Below are 17,995 nucleotides of genomic sequence, written 5' to 3' on the forward strand. Positions count from 1 at the left end.
AAGTTTAAAAAGGCAGAAAACTAGTTTTATCTGTAAGAAAATGTTTATTCTTTTGAACCCCACAGGGGGAAAAAAAAAAAAAAGAATGCAGCCAAGACCACATGTTTAACGAAATAGTGTCCCAAAAGGCAGCAAAACGGGGGGAACCTCAACACAAAGTCAGGGACAATTTTCCATGTTTTTGCACAAAGATGAAAAAAAAAAAACCTATGACAATTCTGAGTAACACTTCCATGGCGACAATTACACAAGATGATTCAAAAATGCAAAATGGCAGCAACATGCACACCTGGCTAAAGCTAGAAGTTTTTTTAACCCCAAAATAAGATCTGTGATTAAAAGGATGATTCTTTTTAATACTTCTATTCTGCTGACTCGCTTGTCCTACCTTAATCTGCTTTAAATATGACACATGCCAATTAACAGGAAATTTGAGAAGAACTATGTCCTTCCAGAATCCATGGCAAGGAAGCAAAACCCATCTATTTGGTTTCTTAAATTTTCCTCAGTTTCCCAATACAATTTTGCTTTGCCCCTCCCTCTCCCAGCCCCTCCCCCCACCCCACCCTGGTTCTTAAACACTTCCAAAAGTTGCCAAAACACTTTTCTACAAGTGTCTAATATACACTTGAAACTGAGATCTTTGTGCAGTTTTGAGTTTAAAACTCTTAAAAAAAAAAACACAACAAAAAAGAACTCCTTGGCACAAGAGCTGAGAAATAGTCAAGTTTCTTTTAAATCATCAAACACAAGATGATGAAGAGAGGAAAGCACAGTTAAATGAAATGAAATTAAAAAAAAAAAACAAAAAAAACAAAAAAAACAACCCAAACCTAGAACGGCAGCTTTTTGTTCGCTGTCCTTGTAGTCTCTGGCACACAAACACCGCCTGGCTCCCTGTCCCAAGGTGTTGGCCTCGAGACGAGTCCAGAACACCGTGGTGCTTTCTCTGAAAGGACATGGGCTGGAGCGGCAGTGGTCATGAGCCCCCGCTACCTGCCAGTTTCCAGCAGGATCCGCAGTGAGCTCGACACAGAAGACAGATGATGGTAAAGGGGGCAAATAGTTTAAAATCATCAAGTTTCCTCTTGAAATGTCTTTTCCCAAGGCACTGCTAGCAGTTTTCTAGGACTGAACACCCGAGGGGAATAGGAACGTTTCAGACACAACCCCGGGGACACGCTCATAGCTAGTCTCATCGCCTCACTCCCCTCGGCTTAAACGACACTCCCGGAATTTGTTTGGTCCTTGGAGGGGTAATCAGCTTTTGTTTTCTGTAATATCAAGAATCATCTTCTGGAATGCAGCTATAAAATCAAAGCCGTGTGAGGTTATTAACCCTTCCACTCTAGAAAGGAAACGTTTTCATTAGCATCCCATGTGAATCCAAAATGCAGGTTTTGCTTGCTTATTTAAGAACAAAACCAAAAGAAAGGATGGAGAAGCAAAAACCTTGCTTTTTTTTTTTTCCTTCTTCAAGAGGAAACTGTAAGAATACATAAAAGGCAAAATTGGCTATTTGAAATCCAAGAGTGGTTTTAATGTATTGGCCGAGAAAAATAAACTGCAAAGTTCTGTGAGGTCTTCTAAAAATTTACAAGAAAAACTGATGGGCAGTTCTAATCAGACTCGGATGTTATCTTCCCCCCCCTTTTTAAAAACGACAACATATACAGTCCCACAAAATACAATATAAACTTTTTTTTTTTTTTTTTTTTTATCTTGACTGCCAGAGATGCTCCTTTGTGACGCCTTCTGGTAACCAAATGGTTGGGCAAAACCCACAGCTGGTCTTCATTTCTTCAGGGGCTGGTAAACAGAGGCATTGGGATCGAGTCCAGAGGGGCTGGTCTCCACAAATTTGGAAGAGTAGTGGGGGGAAACGGGGCTCAGGGGGCTGGTGGCAGCACTGTACGTTATGCTGGGCATGACGGCCATGACTTCGGCTATCTTCTGTTTAAGGTCCTTGATTTCCTGGTCTTTCTGAAGAATTTGTCCTGGAAGATCAAAGACCCACCATTAGTGAGAAAGGAGGGTGCCTAACACAGTGCCCTTGTCTCGGGCCCATCCCAAGTGCATTTTGCTCCAACTCTGACTGGCTTTGACGGTCTGTAAGGGTAGGAACTTTTCTCTTAAGGACCAAATAGTAAATATTTAAGGCAATGTGAGCCACAGACCGTCTTTGTCATTTTCTTTTCTTTCTTCTTTCTTTTTTTTAGCCTGGAGAAATATAAAGAACATTCTTAGCCCACACATGGTGCAAGGACGGGCAGCAGGCCACATCTGGCCTGTGGGCCATGGTTTTGCAGGTTCCTGGAAGGGGGACTCTGTCGGTGCAACAAGCAAAGAGATCACTTTAGGAGCCACGTTCTGAACATGGCGGTGGCCATGGCAGCCAGAGGCGCTGCGGGTTTTACACTAAGGCTGCACCTCTCGAGCTGGACTGTTTTCCTGGGAGGCAGGTATCTGGGTGTCAGCCCCAGGCACACAGGACAACTGAGGCCGCAGTGTCAGTCCCCGCACCTCCACCCGCAAGGGCTCTGCCGGCCGATACAGGCAGACACACCGAGCTCTGCAGCAGCTGCCCCCGGGGGGCTCCTATGTGGCTGCCCCTAGGGGACTCCTATGTGACTCAGCGTGCTGGCCCCTCCCTCTTGGCCTCGTGCCCATCAGCCTGCTGGCCCGCTCTGCCCCTGGCCAGATGCTCTCACAACACGGCAGCACATCCCACCCTCGCTCACCTGGCTTAGCTTCTAGATCCCACCAACCCTTGCGGGCCTTGGACCGCTTCCCTTTCCATGCTTTCCCTGCACTGTGTTCACTCTGAGGTTTCCACTTCCTCACAAGGCTTTCCCTGACCCTCCCTTCTAAATCAGACCCGACCCTACCCCCCAATTCCTAGATTCTCAACACACCCTACACTTGCCTTTTTGTCACTTTCTTCTAATAAGATAATAAGTACAGTGGCTAACGCACATGTGCCAGGCACCATTCTAAGTACTTAGACTCATTTATTTAGCACAATGACCCTACGACATGGAAATTATCATCTTCATCTGTTTTACGGATGAGGAAACTGAGGCAGAGAGAGGCTGAATGACAGAGCCAGGACCCAAGTCTACGCAGTCTTGCTCCAGAATCTTTACTCCTATGGCCTTCTTCCGTGTCTTGTAACTATTCATATGGGGATGACTGGAGTCCGTCATCTCTCTGGTGGCCTATGAGCTCCATGAGGGCGGGAACTGTGTTTACATCTTTACTCACTGCTAGATCCCTAGTGCCCAGCCCAGTAGAAAGCTGAGGCTCTGCAAGTTCCATATCTTGCCAAGAGCCAGTTATTAAGAGGCAGAGCAAGATTTAAACCCCACACCCATATTCCAAAGCCCATGTAATTTCCATCACGCTTTGAAGTTCCCTGGTCTACTCAGGGAAGGACACTTAGGAGTAGCCCCTTGGAAATTTAAATGCTTAAAAAAAAAAAAAAGAGAGGTTGCATTTGAGTTGCACTCATTTTGAGTCCTACGGAAGATGACAACGGATCTGAAATGGTAAGAGAGCACGGTGGCATGTTTTTAAAAAGGATGTAGGGGAGATGAAAGTCATTTTGGAACTGGGGTGAAGCAAATGATATTGAAGGAAGGAAGCAGAAAAGCAACAAGGGGTTTGATTTGAATTACAAAGTTGGGTCCTTATTAGAATACTCTGAGCTTGACAGTGGAGGGAAGTAGTAGGGGAAGCAGCAGAGCCCTAGAAAGGAGCTGCTCCCTCTGAGGCCCTTCATGTCCCCTCGGCTTCAAGTTCGCATCAGACAGCCTCCCTCCCTTTGAACAAAGTAAGCCTCAGATGAATAAAATACCTAATAGCATCTGATACGTGATTACGTGAGCCACTCTTTTTTTTTTTTCCAGGCAGATTTAAGTTTGATTTTTTAAAATCAGCAACATGCAAACATTCCCAGAGCTTTTGGAAAAGGCAATTCTCTTTGCTTTTTTGTCGCTTTAGAGAATTCCTGGGCTGACAAGGAAGCGCGGGCTGTGCTGGTGAGCCGGACTCCCGGCGGCTAGAAAGGAGACCAGGTGCTCCTTCCCTCCAGGGGCCAGGACAAAGCCAAGTTAGAGAGGGGTGGCTACTTCACAGCAAGCCGAGCCAGGAGGGCAAAAAAGCCAGTGTATGGTCAGAAGTTCAGCTTGAAAGCAGAATTCCCAGACACCTTCTTTTTAAATGCTTCTTTTAGAATACTTTCTCCGCCAGCCCCTCAGCCTGCTTTCTTCTTGCTCTGCCCCCTGCACTGTCCCAAGCCACTCCTATGGCTCCGTTTGCTTCTCACAACTTCTATATTCCTCCCCCCTTCCTGGGGTTTGGACCTCTCTCTGGGGTTTAGATGGCAAATTCCCACTTCCACCAGGCAGTCAGGAAGCCACTGCCAATCAGAACATCTCCAACCAAACTCATTCTCTCTTCTCATCCTTCAAATCTGTCCTGCTCTTTTTCCTTCGCTCCGGGGAACTTTATCCTCCCCTACCCCTTGGGCACCTCCACTTTCCTTCGCTCCCTGCCTGAACCATCCTCCCCGCCCCCTCCCACATCCCTCACCTCTTAGACAAAAGTGCCCGCTTCCTCACAGAACCCTCTGCGTCCACGCAATCTCACCTTCCAATCTACCTTTCGCGTTGCCATGCCAAAATGATGGCAGAACACACCACTCCCTTCCTCCTGAGGATCTCGGGAATATAATCTCCAGGACGGCTTCATTTATGGTTCTCCCACTCTCCCATGTCCTCCAGCTGGGGCCACTGGACTGCTCACCTGGACATTCTCAGCTTTTCTTGCCTTGGCTTACATGATTCCCTCGGTAGCAACGTTCTTCCCTGCTACTCTCTGTTCTCAGAACTCATCCTTCAAGGCCCATTCCATGTCCCCTCCCTTATGAAGCCACCCCTGATCTCTGCTCTGGCCTTTCAAGCCCTCTACCTCTACCTAAAGGCAGCAGGCCTTTCTGCTTGGCTTGCCCAAGTGCAGTAATTCTCCCAGGGTTCGCAGGGTCCAAACCATCTTTGTGAAAATACTAACACATCATTTGACTTCTTCACACACATTCCCTCCTGGGGGTAAGTGGAGTCTTCCAAAATAACATGCAAGTAAAATTACAACAGACTGAACACAGAAACAGAGATGAGAACTGAAGTATCTTCTATTGAGCCAGAAATTAAAGAGGTCTGCTCAATGTAAAACAATGCCATTTTTCTCAAATTTTTTTTTGGTTTTAGAAAATAGTTATTTTTTATAAAAATATGTTAACAAGTTATATGTTTATTATGTTATTTTAAAGATTAATACTCGTTTTAAAGTTTCAATTTCTAATAGGTAAATACCGATAGATATAACCCACTTGAAAAAAAATCTCCTTAGGGCATTCGATAACTTTAAGAGTAAAGGGGTCCCTAAGACCAAAAAGTTTGAGCACCACTGCCCTATTAGATCCTTCCACTAGACCGCGTCTTGTTCATCTCTGTCTCCCCTTTAGCTTCTAGTACAATGCTTCAAATGCTCTTTTTTTAAAAATTTTTTAGATTTTATTTATTCACTTGACAGACAGAGATCACAAGTAGGCAGAGAGGCAGGCAGAGAGAAAGGAAGGGAAGCAGGCTCCCCACTGACCAGAGAGCCTGATGCAGGGCTCGATCCTAGGACCCTGGGATCATGACCTGAGCCGAAGGCAGAGGCTTAACCCACTGAGCCACCCAGGCGCCCCTGAAATACTCTTTAAGTACCTGCTGAAATATTCTTTTCCTAAGTCCAATTGTTCAAAAATCTGTTTCAGTAATTTATTACTGGCTAATCAATTTCTTGGACAAAATTGAAATTGCTTTTCACCAGACTCTGTCATGCCTCTGTTCAGAAACTTTCCAAAGCTTTCTGTGCCACTCAGAGTAAAGTCCAAAGTTCCTCCCATGGGTTACAAAGTCTGGCAGAACGTGGTTCTTGCCAGTCTTGGCTTGTTGACTCCAACAACTCCGCCCATCCCTCCGGCGGCAGCCAGTCCATGCTCCTTCCCCCTGCAGACTGACCGGGCTCACTCACTCTTGCTTTGGGCTCACTCACTCTTGCTTTGAGCCTCTGCTCAGATGCTCCCTATTCAAAGGATCTTCCACGACCACCACGTGGAACCCACGTCCCCACGGGGACACACCCGCGCATCCTGCCTGACACCGCTTCGGTCCTTCCCTGCCCGCACCAGCATCTGCTCAGCTCTGTGCTTGCTTGTGGCTGCCTGCCCCTCGGGGAGCCTCGGGGCACCTGGCATACAGGAGGCCTCAGGAAATACCTGCTGAGTGAACAGCCAGCTCCCCAGAAGCTGCTGCCACAGCTCCCTGCTTTGTAACCACGTAGAACCCGCTGCGACTCGAACACATCAGGCCCTCCTGGCTTCCCTGGCCTGGTCCAAGCTGTTTCTTCTGTCTCCATGGTTCTCTGCCCCTCACTCCTCTACACTGCATCTTCACTGGGCTGACCCCTGCTCATCAGTCAAAACCTGGCTCAGACATCGGTTCCGCTGAGAAGCAGCCCTCTCGAACATCCACCCAGGCTCGGTCCCTGCCTCCCTGTTCCCACAGCCTTATACCTATCACTGCATCAACACCTTTCGATGGCTCTGCAGCTCTCTGTCTCTTCAACAGCACCGTGAGCTTCTTGAGCTCATACTGCTCTCTGAATGCCCCACACTTGACATATTCTCACCTCAAAATATGTCTGCAGAATGAATTAATGTGATGATTCCTAGATGTCAATATTGGGCACCTCTCAAACCGCTCAAGAAGAAAACTGAATGCCCCCAAGCTCTAAGGGACCTCTGCTCTCTGCGTCCCTGTGTGTGCGTAGCCGTCTCACTTCACCGGGGCCAGGGGCTCTCCTACCTTGCGCGATCTCGAGCTGTCGCTTCGCGTCCCCCAGTGCAGAGAACAGGTCCAGCTTGATTCTCGTCTCTGCACTCAGACTGTTCTCCAGGTGTTGTGTTTTATCTTGCATGGCCGAGAGGGCTGACATTAACACCTCAGTATCCTTCTCGTTTTCCTTATACTTCCGAAGCTCCTATCAACATCATCAAAGCAGCAAGATGTTACAAGATAGTTTTGGCATCGATGTCTACAAATTAGCCTGAAATCACAAATAAAATCCCGCTATTACTGACCTGGCCCCTAGAATACAGAATCCTGATGTTTCATGGGTTAAGACCTCACCACTCGGAGTGCAAGATGTATTTATATGATGATATGACATACGAAAATATTTTAGTAGATGAATTTGACTATATTGGGCTGTTTCTAATAACAATAGACTGTCTCCAAACGAAATACCTTCTTATAAGCCTAATTCAGAAGAACCACAAAGAACTTTTTCCTTGCTGCCAGTTGCAAATGTTGCTGTAGTGCTGCAATCCAATTTGCCAAAACTCTACTCTCAACCTGCACTAAAAATTATAAAAGTGTTCATTATTTTGGCAGGACATACTGCAGAATAAGCCCACTTAAAACATCTGGTAATGAAGCCCATACACACACACACACACACACACGTGTGTGTGTGTGTGTGTGTGTGTGTGTGTGATATAATATATATTATATATTAATGTATATTTAATATACATTTTATATATTTATTTCATATATATTATATATAACAGCTAACATATATTTACTAAGTAATGTATTTAATAATATTTAATATAGAATATGTATTTTAATATATAACATACTTAATATATATTAAAATACATGTGTATCTATATAGGTATTTTAATTTTTTCATTTTAAGACAGAAATCCAAACATACTCCAGAGAATTTAGAAATATACTAAAGTTCAAGGAAGAAAATGAAAATGACTTAATGTTCAGACACTGTGAAAAACTTGGTATTTATTTCCCTTTAGTATTTTATAAGCATATGTGTATCTATTAGCATAAATGAAATCATACTATATGTAGTTTTGTATACAGTTTTTAAAAAACTTATATAATCTCAACTCTTCTTTGGAAATGTAATTTTTAATTACTGTATAATATTCCTACTTATATGTATCATAATTTCTGAAACAAATCTCCCTTTGTTAAGGTTGGGTTTTTTTCACTTACATACCACTATGATGAACATCTTTGTGTATCAATCATTGATGAGATTTTTAAATATTTATCTTAAGCAGGAGTTGTAAAGCAGGAAACACTTAAAAAGTTTATGAACTTTTCCGGAAAGTTATACCTCCTCCAGCGATTATGAGGCCTGTTTCATTCATCCTCACTCAGGCTGATGTTATTATTTAAAAAGTCTTTGCTAATTTCACAAAAGATAAGGGAAACAAAAGCAAAAGAAACTACTGGGACAACACCAAAATAAAAAAGCTTTTGCAAAACAGAAAGGTAACCTACTAAATGGAAGAAGATATTTGCAAATGATATATTCTGCAAGGGGTTAATATCCAAAATATATAAAGAACTTCTACAACCCAACACCAAAAAAATCAAATAATCTTATTAAAAATGGGCAGAGGATCTGAACAGACATTTTCCCAAAGAAGACATAAACTGGCCAACACATGAAAAGATATTCAATAACAATAATCCAGAAAAATGCAAATCAAAACCACAAAATCATCTCACTCCTGTTAGGATAGCAATTATCAAAAAGACAAGAAAAAAAAAAAGACAAGAAATAACAAGTGTTGGCGAGGATGTGGAGGAAAGGGAAGCCTTGTGTACTACTGGTGGGAACGCAAACTCGGTGCAGCCATGGAGGCTCCTCAAAAAATTAAAAGTAGAAATACTGTATGATCCGGTAATTCCACTACTGGGTATTTACCCAAAGAAAACAAAAACACTAATTCCAAAAGAGATATGCTCCCCTATGTTTACTGCAACATTATTTACCATAACTGAGATATGGAAGCAACCTAACTGCCCACTGAGAGATGAATGGATAAACAAGATGCGCACATGCACACACACAAAGAATATTACTCAGCCATAAAAAAGAGTAAGATCTTGCCATTTGTGACAACATGGAAGGACCTGGAAGATACTATGCTAACTGAAATAAGCCAGACAGAGAAAAACAAATACCTGATTTCACTGATACGAGGAATCTACAAAACAAAACAAAGGAACAAACAAAAGCAGAAACAGACCCATAGATAAGAGAACTGGTGGGGTGGGCGAGGTGGGTGAGGGGGTGTGGGAGGTACAGGCTTCCAGTTACGGAATAAGTAAGTCAAGGGAATACAAGGTACAGGATAGGGCACAGAGTCAATGGTGCTGTAACATCATAGTGGTGACAGATGGCAGCTAGTAGCTACATTTGCATGGGGCACGGCATGACATACAGAGTTGTGGAATTACTATGTCTTACACTTGCAACTAATGTAACATTGTGTGCCAAATATATTGCGATTAAAAAAGAGGAAACAAATTTCACAGGAGATAAATGATACCTACTGTTAATCTACAGGTCTTTGGCAATTGAGGAGAATATATTCTTATATTCTTCTCAGCCATTTATTTTTCCTCTGTGAATTATTCATTCATATCCTTTACCCATTTTTCCAAATATCAGAGTTTTACTCGACAAATTTTGTGAGTTACCTACATATCAAGAGTACTAATTCCTTATATTTGTTGTAATATCTATACTCTCCGCAACGGATTTTCTCTCTCTCTCTTTTTTTTTTGGCTTTATGATTTTTTCCATTTTTTTGTTTAGAAAATCTTTCCCGGTTTCAAGATCAAATTCTAGTTTAAAACAAAATGCTTCTCTTTTCTGCCTGTATTCAACTCCATCTGAAATTTCTTTTTGTATAGTATGAGATGAGCTTTTTTTTTTTTTTTAAGATTTACTTATTTATTTTGAGAGAGAGAGAGAGAAGGATAGCGAGAGAGCATGAGCAGGAAGGAGAGGGAGAAGCAGACACCCTGCTGAGCAAGGAGCCCGACATGGGGCTCAATCCCAGGACCCCAGGATCATGACCTGAGCTGAAGGCAGACACTTAACTGACTGAGCCACCCAGGTGCCCCAAGAGACGAGCTTCTAATTTTATTTTTTTTTTCTAGTTATCTAACTGTTCCGAAGCCTTTTTCTGACTAGTCCACACTGTTTCCAACCATTTGTGCTGTTTTTACTGGAGACTTTATGCTCTGTCTCTAGGGTATCTATTCTATGCCACCAACTTGCCCACAATTTCGTACCAGTTCCACGTGATTCAAATTACTGTAACTTCACGGTATATGATATTACTTTCCAGGGTCCCTTTGGAAAACCAAGTCCAAATACCTGGCTAAGGTACACGCTGCCCAGAAAACTGGTTGTGTCCACAGCACTGGCAGCTTTCCCCATCATGCACTGCTCAGAACTGCAATCTACAAGGCTGAGAGCCATTCAGAATGGTCAATTCCCTGGCAATGCACAGAGGGTTAGGGCTAAGAAGCGGTGCAAAAGCTCCAAAGTACACTAATCTAGCCTATAACCTGAAAAAGGGAAACGAATCTACAGTAGGTCAAATTCTGGTATAAACTGTGCCAAAAGACAGTCAATATTTCTAGTTGTATTAGAATCTGGCTAATTAAATATGACTTGAATGAGCTGGACAAGGCTAGAGCTTCTTTCTGTCATAGAGATTTTGAGATGCAGTGGGATTTGGCCAATTATCAAAAGGCACCATGTTGAGGTGCCTGGGTGGCTCAGTGGGCTAAGCATCTGCCTTTAGCTCAGGTCATGATCCTGGGGTCCTGGGATCGAGCCCCATGTCTGGCTCCCTGCTCAGCAGGGAGTCTGCTTCTCCCTCTCCCTCTGACACTCATGCTCACTCTCTCAAATAAATAAAATAAAATCTTCAAAAAACAAAAAGGCACCATCTCCACATTGCAACACTGGGTACACAAATAACATAGAAGAACCCAAGTAGGAGAAAGTCTTTCATGCTCCCCATACCTGAACTTTCAGTTCTAGTTCTCTGATCTGGTCTTCTTTCACTTTCATGTCCATCGTGAGCTTCTTGCCCTCTGCTTCTAATTCTCTGATCCGATTCCGTAAGGTTTCGGTGCACTCCCCCCTTTTAGAAAAGAAGAGAAGGAAAGAAAGGGATTTAAAAGACTAGCGGTTTACTTATGCTGCAAGAGTGATATTTCTCTTATACTCCAGAGTCTGTCAGGTTTTAGGTTTTGGCTCAGTCTGCTCATTCTCTGTTCCTTGAGAATTTCAATAATGATCTAAAATAATTAAATGGTATCTACTACGAACCAGGCACCAAATGAAGCACTTTACCATTTCTGCCTTCTTTGCAAGCGTAGGGTGTATTGTCCCATTTTCCAGATAAGAAAACTAAGACCACGCATTTATAACACCAGTCCAACCTCACCTAGCTGCTAGGTCACAGCACTCCAGGGATAAGAACTGAGCCTTTCCAGCTTCGCAATGCCAGAAGCTTTCCCCCAGGCTACATGACCTGAGACAGTGCCCCCTGAGGTGAACAAGCAAGAACTGGATGTGGACTATCTCCAGCAGGGGGCAGTGAGCTAAAAGAATTCCCCTTTCAAGGGTCTACGCCTTGAAAAGTTTACCCTTCTTGAGTCATGAAGTTGCCAGAGCATTGGGTTGCTTCTCAGGCCTGTAGGAAGAACACACTGAAAAACGTGACGGCAACAGCCAGTCCAGAGCTGACTAACCACTTAGGTTTCAGCAACAGCCAGAGGGAGAAAGGAGGTGTCCTCCGCCTACCAAAAAGGAAGGTCCAGTGAGAGACCTACACCTTGAGATTTGCTTGAGAATAAAAACAGCCTCTACCTAAGTGAAGGTAAACCAAGACCATCGACAGATAAGACCAAAGCAAGTAAGCCTGACTGGAAGCGAAAGGGAGTCAGGGAAGAGACTGAAACCCATGTACTGATGATCAGGCGTAAAATACTGAACAATACGGCTAAGGAGCTGTCATAACCTCCTCAGTGGACTTTTTGTCAGGGTAGGAGGTGCTGGATGAATGAAAGACAGTACAGGCTGCATCAGGTGACTGTTCAGAAAAAACTCCCACAAGTGTAAGTGCTTCAGAAACATCTGCTTTGTACAGAGGCCTGCTTACGAACAAACCAAACCCCCACATCCTAGGCAGGCTAGTGGCGTGTCCTGTGAGTACGTCTGGATGCTGATTGGCCAAGTGAGCTCAGCCATGTGCACTACAGTTGGCGGGGGTAGCAGGAGCACAGGGAAGGAAAGGGTTCTTTCAGGCTGTTCTCTCCTTAAACGTGGAATGACGATGCAACGGTTCTTCTACAAATGCCAGAACCCAAAAGAAGGCTTCTGACATGCCACATACAAAAAAGGAAAACTTAAGGAAGAATTACAGTATAATTCTATTGATACAAATTATGATAAAAATTTAAAATGAGGGGCGCTTGGGTGGCTCAGTGGGTTAAGCCTCTGCCTTTGGTCATGATCTTAGGGTCTGGGATCGAGGCCCACATCCGACTCTCTGCTCAGCAGGGAGCCTGCTTCCCCCCTACCTCTGCCTGCCTCTCTGCTGCTTCGTGATCTCGGTCTGTCAAATAAATTAAAAAAAAATTTTTTAAATGAAATCAACAGGGCGCCTGGGTGGCTCAGTGGGTTAAGCCTTTGCCTTCAGCTCAGGTCATGATCTCAGGGTCCTGGGATCAAGCCCCGCATCGGGCTCTCTGCTCAGCCAGAAACCTGCTTCCCCCTCTTTCTCTGCCTGCCTCTCTGCCTACTTGTGATCTCTCTCTCTGTCAAATAAATGAATAAAATCTTTTTTACAAAATGAGATCAATAATAATGTACCCTCACTCGCCAACTGTAAGCCCATAACTGACCCCCCACCACACGGATGGACTTCACTAGTCAAAAAAAAAGAAAAAAATCCCTAAAGTGAAATAGAAGCGCCCCTACCCCCACAATGCCAAAAGGCTCTTAAGGATCTTCCCTCCTTGCTGGAATTCAGTTTCTGGAAATACTTGCATACTTTTCAATAGTACAGAAGTAATGCCCAGTTCCCAACACTCCACAAATTCAATGGCATCTAACAGTGACTTATGTTTTGGGGTTTTTTCCCATCTTTTCCAGCTCATGTGAGTTTGCTGATACCCAACCAAGATGGGAGCAGTCAGTCAGTAAAAAGGACTTAGGCAACCAAGATTTTCCTTTCTTCTATTTTAAGATTAAAAACTTCAGAAACACATACACCTGAGAGTAGAGAGTAATGACACAGAAAGGGAATGACATTCCAGACTGGTCTCTCCAGTGTTTAGAAGTTGTTGGCCACACAGAAAGTGACCAGAAACCCTTTGATGAGCAGCACTTTGCCTCCTGGGTGTGAGAGGCATGGTGTCGCCCTCATCCCACTTCCTAGATGAGGTCGCTGAGAGATGAAGCTGTTATAAGACCACGCAAGTTGCACAGATGGGGCTTAGCTAGTCAGGAAATAACACTTGGTGGCAACCTCTCATTGCCTGATGGTTCTATTTCAACCCTGCCTGAGGCCTCATACTCTCATGCCGGTCTTGGTGCAAGGCAGATGCAGAGCACCTCATCCACCTTGGATGCAGAGCAGGGAGGTGTGGGGTGGGAGGGGGGGTGGGGGGGTAGGGGTGTTGGTTGTGGAGGGAGCGGGACGAAGGGTGGGGGTGGGGAGGGGGGCATCATGGACATACCTAGACGCGGCAGCAAATGCAACGGCCCGGGCAGCAGTAGCTTCTTCCAACTTCTTCCTTTTTTTCTCCTCCATTAATTGTTTTTCTACAAAACTTCGGGCTTCCTGCTCAGCTTTTAGCTTTTTCTCCAACTGGCTGATATTTTGTTTGTCTTTTTGCTTCATTTGCACAGCGTTATGTAATCTATATGGAAACGATTATCATACAGAGTTTCATCATTAGAAATGCCCACTAGAAACTCTGGGGAAACGTGGCTCCTCTTTTGAACAGCAAATCATAAAAGTCAGCTTCCAGAGTGCCCGGGGAAAAACATTGTCGTTATTCTTTAACAAGAGCAGCCTAACAAGATACAGAATAAGACCCAGCCTTTGCCCTGCTATGGGAAGAGATCTACAGAAGGCAATCCAGAAAAAGGGATAAAACAAGTTTCTATCAGAGGGAAAGACAGCTGTACCACTAATTCTAGTTGTGCCCCAAAGCACCTTGAGAGAACTTTCATTGATCAAAGAACTACCAACGGAACCAGCCCCATGAAAGCCGAGGTAAAGGGTGGAAGAGGGAAGGTTTTTTGGTTTTTTTTGCCCGAATCTAGTTATGCTGCGGCCCTGCTGCAGCCTTTCCTTTTCCAGCTGTGAGCTGTTTTCTCCAAGTATCCCAAAACAGACCCTGGAGTTAGTCAGAGGGTGCTTAATTTCACAAAGAGATTTCAGCCGTATTCCCTTCCCTGCCTACTCCCACCCCCAGCATTCCGCATCAGTACAGGGTGAGTTCATCTCAGTGTATCAGCGTCAGGCGAGAGCCTTCGTATATGGGTCAGAAGCAATGGAGAAGTTACGTGCTTATAAGCCTCTGGCTTTGAGTTATGTTCCTCCAGAATGTCGAAGGACTCCTCTTTCAATGGGGGAAGCCCAGAGCCTATGATAGTAATCATTACCCCTGGCACACACTGCCGAGAGATTTAAAAAAAAAAAGGGGGGGGGGACAGATCAATACTGAGTCAAGAAGTAATTCCAGGATGAATCAATGGGAAGTATAAACAAATTCACATAGAAGAGCTGGTTTTTTGCTTGCCTCTTCAAATAAAATCAAAATTCAGGGTCATTTTTTTTTGGTTCCAGATATCAAAGTAAATAAGAGTCTGTTCCTCTGGAAACTTTGATTCAAAGGAGCAGGATTTTCAAATCGTGGCAGAACAACTTCTGTCAATTTTACTTATAGTATCACAGAAGCTCAATTACTATTTTAAACTAAGAGAAGAACTTATTAAATGAAAGGAAAGAATAACATTAGTAAACTGTGCTGTTGGGATGAAACAAGTTTTCATAGGTTTTGTAACATGCTGAGTATCTGGTACTACATTAAATATTTTAAACATTTCATTTAACATCCCTGCTGCCAGGTCCCCTTGTCATCACACCTCTTTTACTCCAACCCCTGGAACCACAGGGACAGTGAGGCCGCCTGGCTGGCGACCGAGGCCCCTGGGTGCACGTACTTGTTCTGCAGCAGCTCGTTCTCCTGCCGGAGCTGGCCCATTTCGGAGCGGATCCCCCGCTCGGTGCTGGACAGGGAGCTGATCTGACTGCGGAGCTCCTGTTCCACTTGTCTGCTGGCCTGCAGGTCAGCCTTTAACTTTTTAATGTCTTGTTCCAGCCTAGGAGAAGGAGAAATGGGGCATTTTCATCAGGGAAAGGGCACCCACAGGGCTCTGTGGGAGACCCTGGCTGACGTCCCAGACTTCCTGGGATTGGGTTGGGGGGTGGTGGGCAGCGGCAGAAGACCCCCTGGGCAGCTCCTGCCAACAGCCAGACTCCTGTCTGCGACTGGCTTTTCACTGTGTGCTTCCTTCTGCCTGGGCCCCCACCCCTTCCCACAGCCAGAGAGTAACCTGTTTCCTCCGCATGCTGTGAGCATGGACACCCAGGTGCTTGTGGATTCCTGAGCTGCCAATAAAGGAGGAAGGGAAGGCAGAGAGAGGGTGGCCAAAGGCTTGGGTCCCCCAACACACACACACACACACACACACACACACACTCTCTCTCTCTCTCTCTCTCTCTGAATTTCCTATGCCACCCTGCTCCCTCCAACCCCCGGAAGAGAGATGTATCAGTAATGGTCAGCTCATGCCCCACCGGCTCTGAGATGATTCTGATACACCAGAATTTACCCTCTCAAGATTCCCTTCCACCTTGGGCCCAGAGAAGAAGAGTGTCTCAGGCAACCTCTGAAATTGCTAGCATCCTTGCTACGTGATGTTCACACCTCCAGTGACTGTGACGGAGGAGCTCATTTGGCTCAACAACAGTGCGAACAGGAACAAATGACGTGCTCTGAGAATTGTAAGACAATTCCACCTGTGAGCTGAAGCCCATCTTTTCTCTCTAGTTCCTTAACCTCTGTTCCATCTGTTTTCTCTTAGTATAGTAACAGCTTTATTTTAAGTGACACGTTTTGGGGAGCTATCACATGCGCAGGTGGGCCTGAAGAGAGTCAACAGAAAGTATAAAACCCAGACTCTCTTCATCAGAAGGCTTTGTAATGTCACTAGAGGCCAACAAGTGACGATTTTTAGTGGTGAGACAGCAGCACAAGGAAGGCTGGATTAAATACACATGAGAAAGAGTAACAACTGGTACTTAATGAGAACTTAGGTGCTACACACTGTTTGTTCCACAGGCTTTACTGGTATGAACTCATTTAGTCAGCACAACCATAGGCTAAAAAGTTTGTTATTCCCACTCTTACAGATGAAGAGGTCTAGACTGGGGAAAGGCTCCAGCCCCAGGTGACACGGGCCCCAGAGCCCACCCTCTTCTCCAGCAGGCTGAGCCGTGGCCATGTCATCCATAGCCGGGGATGGACGAGAAGTGCCACAGGAGTTCTGACAAGAGAAGGTGGGAATTAGGTTGGGCCTGGAAGGCTGGGCAGGATTTGAAGAAGAAGGGGAGGAGGGGCCATTCTAAACAAGGGGAAAACATGCTCAAAAGCTCAAAAGCCATAGATATTTGGAGACGGAACAATCAGTCTGGCCTCTGAGGAAACCGTGTACTCTGGGAACAGAGTGAGAAAGGGTAGAATGGGTCTGGAGGATGGGACTGTGGAGAACACTGAAGGTCAGGCCAAGGATGGCGGCTGGTGGGCCTGAGGAGTTATGCTTTCTGACAAACGAAAACGCAGGCAAAAGTCAGTCTGCTCTGAAGAGACCCTTATGCATGTCGCGAATCCAATATACCAACAGAACCGAGACTTCTGGCGGGCAGTGGTGACCTCTCCTTGGAACTGCCAGCGCCACAGACTTAAGCCCTTACAGACATGTTTTATTAAGCACCAAGTCCCCAGGGCCCACCACAGTGAACAACACTTACTAAATATATGTTGCCTGGCCTCCCTTGGAAAACCAAAGAGTGGATTTATTTACCCATCTACCTTTAGTCAACTGAAACAAGATCTCAAAAACAGAAAGTCATAACACATTGATGGTCCTTTCCCAGGCATCGTAGCCTGTCCCCCTGTCCAATGTCCAGGAACAGATGAGAGACCTGGTTTTCCAGAAGCATGGCCTCGTCTCCTGACATAGCTCACTCCCCAGGGAAGGGTCATAAGTCAACATCACGCCACACTTTCCCTTTAGCCAGGGTTATCCCAGTTGAATGTGCTCCCAGCAGTGCTCTGAACAATTACGGACTGGCATTTATATCATCCCCACACCATCCCTCATTCACCTGAAGTAACCCAAGGGCTATCTTCCAAAACAGGTCGATGCTGTCAGGTTATCCCCATTAAGCAGATGGGTTGAAAAACGTGTTAGGCTATTCATCTTTCTGGAGAAGTCGGTTTCAGTCTGAGGATTGCATTTCTAGTAGAAAGGGTGAGTTTCAAGAAGAGAATAGGGGCTTAGCATGGGGTTTAGGACCAGGATTCTAGATTCAGTCCTGATGCCAAGTCCGTGACCCTGGGCAAGGCATGTAACCTTCCAGGACTCAGTTTCCCCACTGTAGGCTAATGACCTCTAGAGTTCCTCCCGGCTCAGTCTAGGGTTTCTAGGCCTGACACACTTACGGCCGGCTGCTGATCTGCTTCTTCAGATTAGCAACCTAAGCTGTATCATACGCAGAGGCCCAGGAATCAAGTTCCACACAACCAGCCGACTGGGGCAAAGCGCTGTCGCAGATGGGAATGAGATCTGCAGAGCCTGGATGGCAATAATTTTGCAGTTATTATTTTGTACCTTTAATCTCTAAAGGCCCATTTTCCTACCCTGAACTAAGGATAATGACAATATTCTGCAGTCAAATGCT

General features: G+C 45.0%; 1 protein-coding gene across 2 annotated transcripts in view; it reads right to left on the minus strand.

Annotated features, from left to right (window-relative positions):
* Positions 1-1,713: 1,713 nt before the first annotated feature.
* LOC111154705 (transmembrane protein 57) overlaps positions 1,714-17,995 on the minus strand; it is a 63,556-nt gene continuing 47,274 nt past the window's right edge. For both annotated transcript variants that reach the window (XM_022514555.1, XM_022514556.1), the window contains 5 exons: positions 15,193-15,351; positions 13,698-13,880; positions 10,972-11,092; positions 6,915-7,089; positions 1,714-1,997 (listed from right to left, as the gene is read on the minus strand). In XM_022514555.1, the coding sequence (XP_022370263.1) occupies positions 1,795-1,997; positions 6,915-7,089; positions 10,972-11,092; positions 13,698-13,880; positions 15,193-15,351 (841 nt within the window). In that variant the 3' untranslated portion in view covers positions 1,714-1,794. The remainder of the gene's footprint in view (positions 1,998-6,914; positions 7,090-10,971; positions 11,093-13,697; positions 13,881-15,192; positions 15,352-17,995) is intronic.

The sequence above is a fragment of the Enhydra lutris genome, unplaced genomic scaffold (assembly GCF_002288905.1).
Source record: "Enhydra lutris kenyoni isolate GAN:26980312 unplaced genomic scaffold, ASM228890v2 scaffoldscaffold38, whole genome shotgun sequence".
Taxonomy (NCBI): domain Eukaryota; kingdom Metazoa; phylum Chordata; class Mammalia; order Carnivora; family Mustelidae; genus Enhydra; species Enhydra lutris.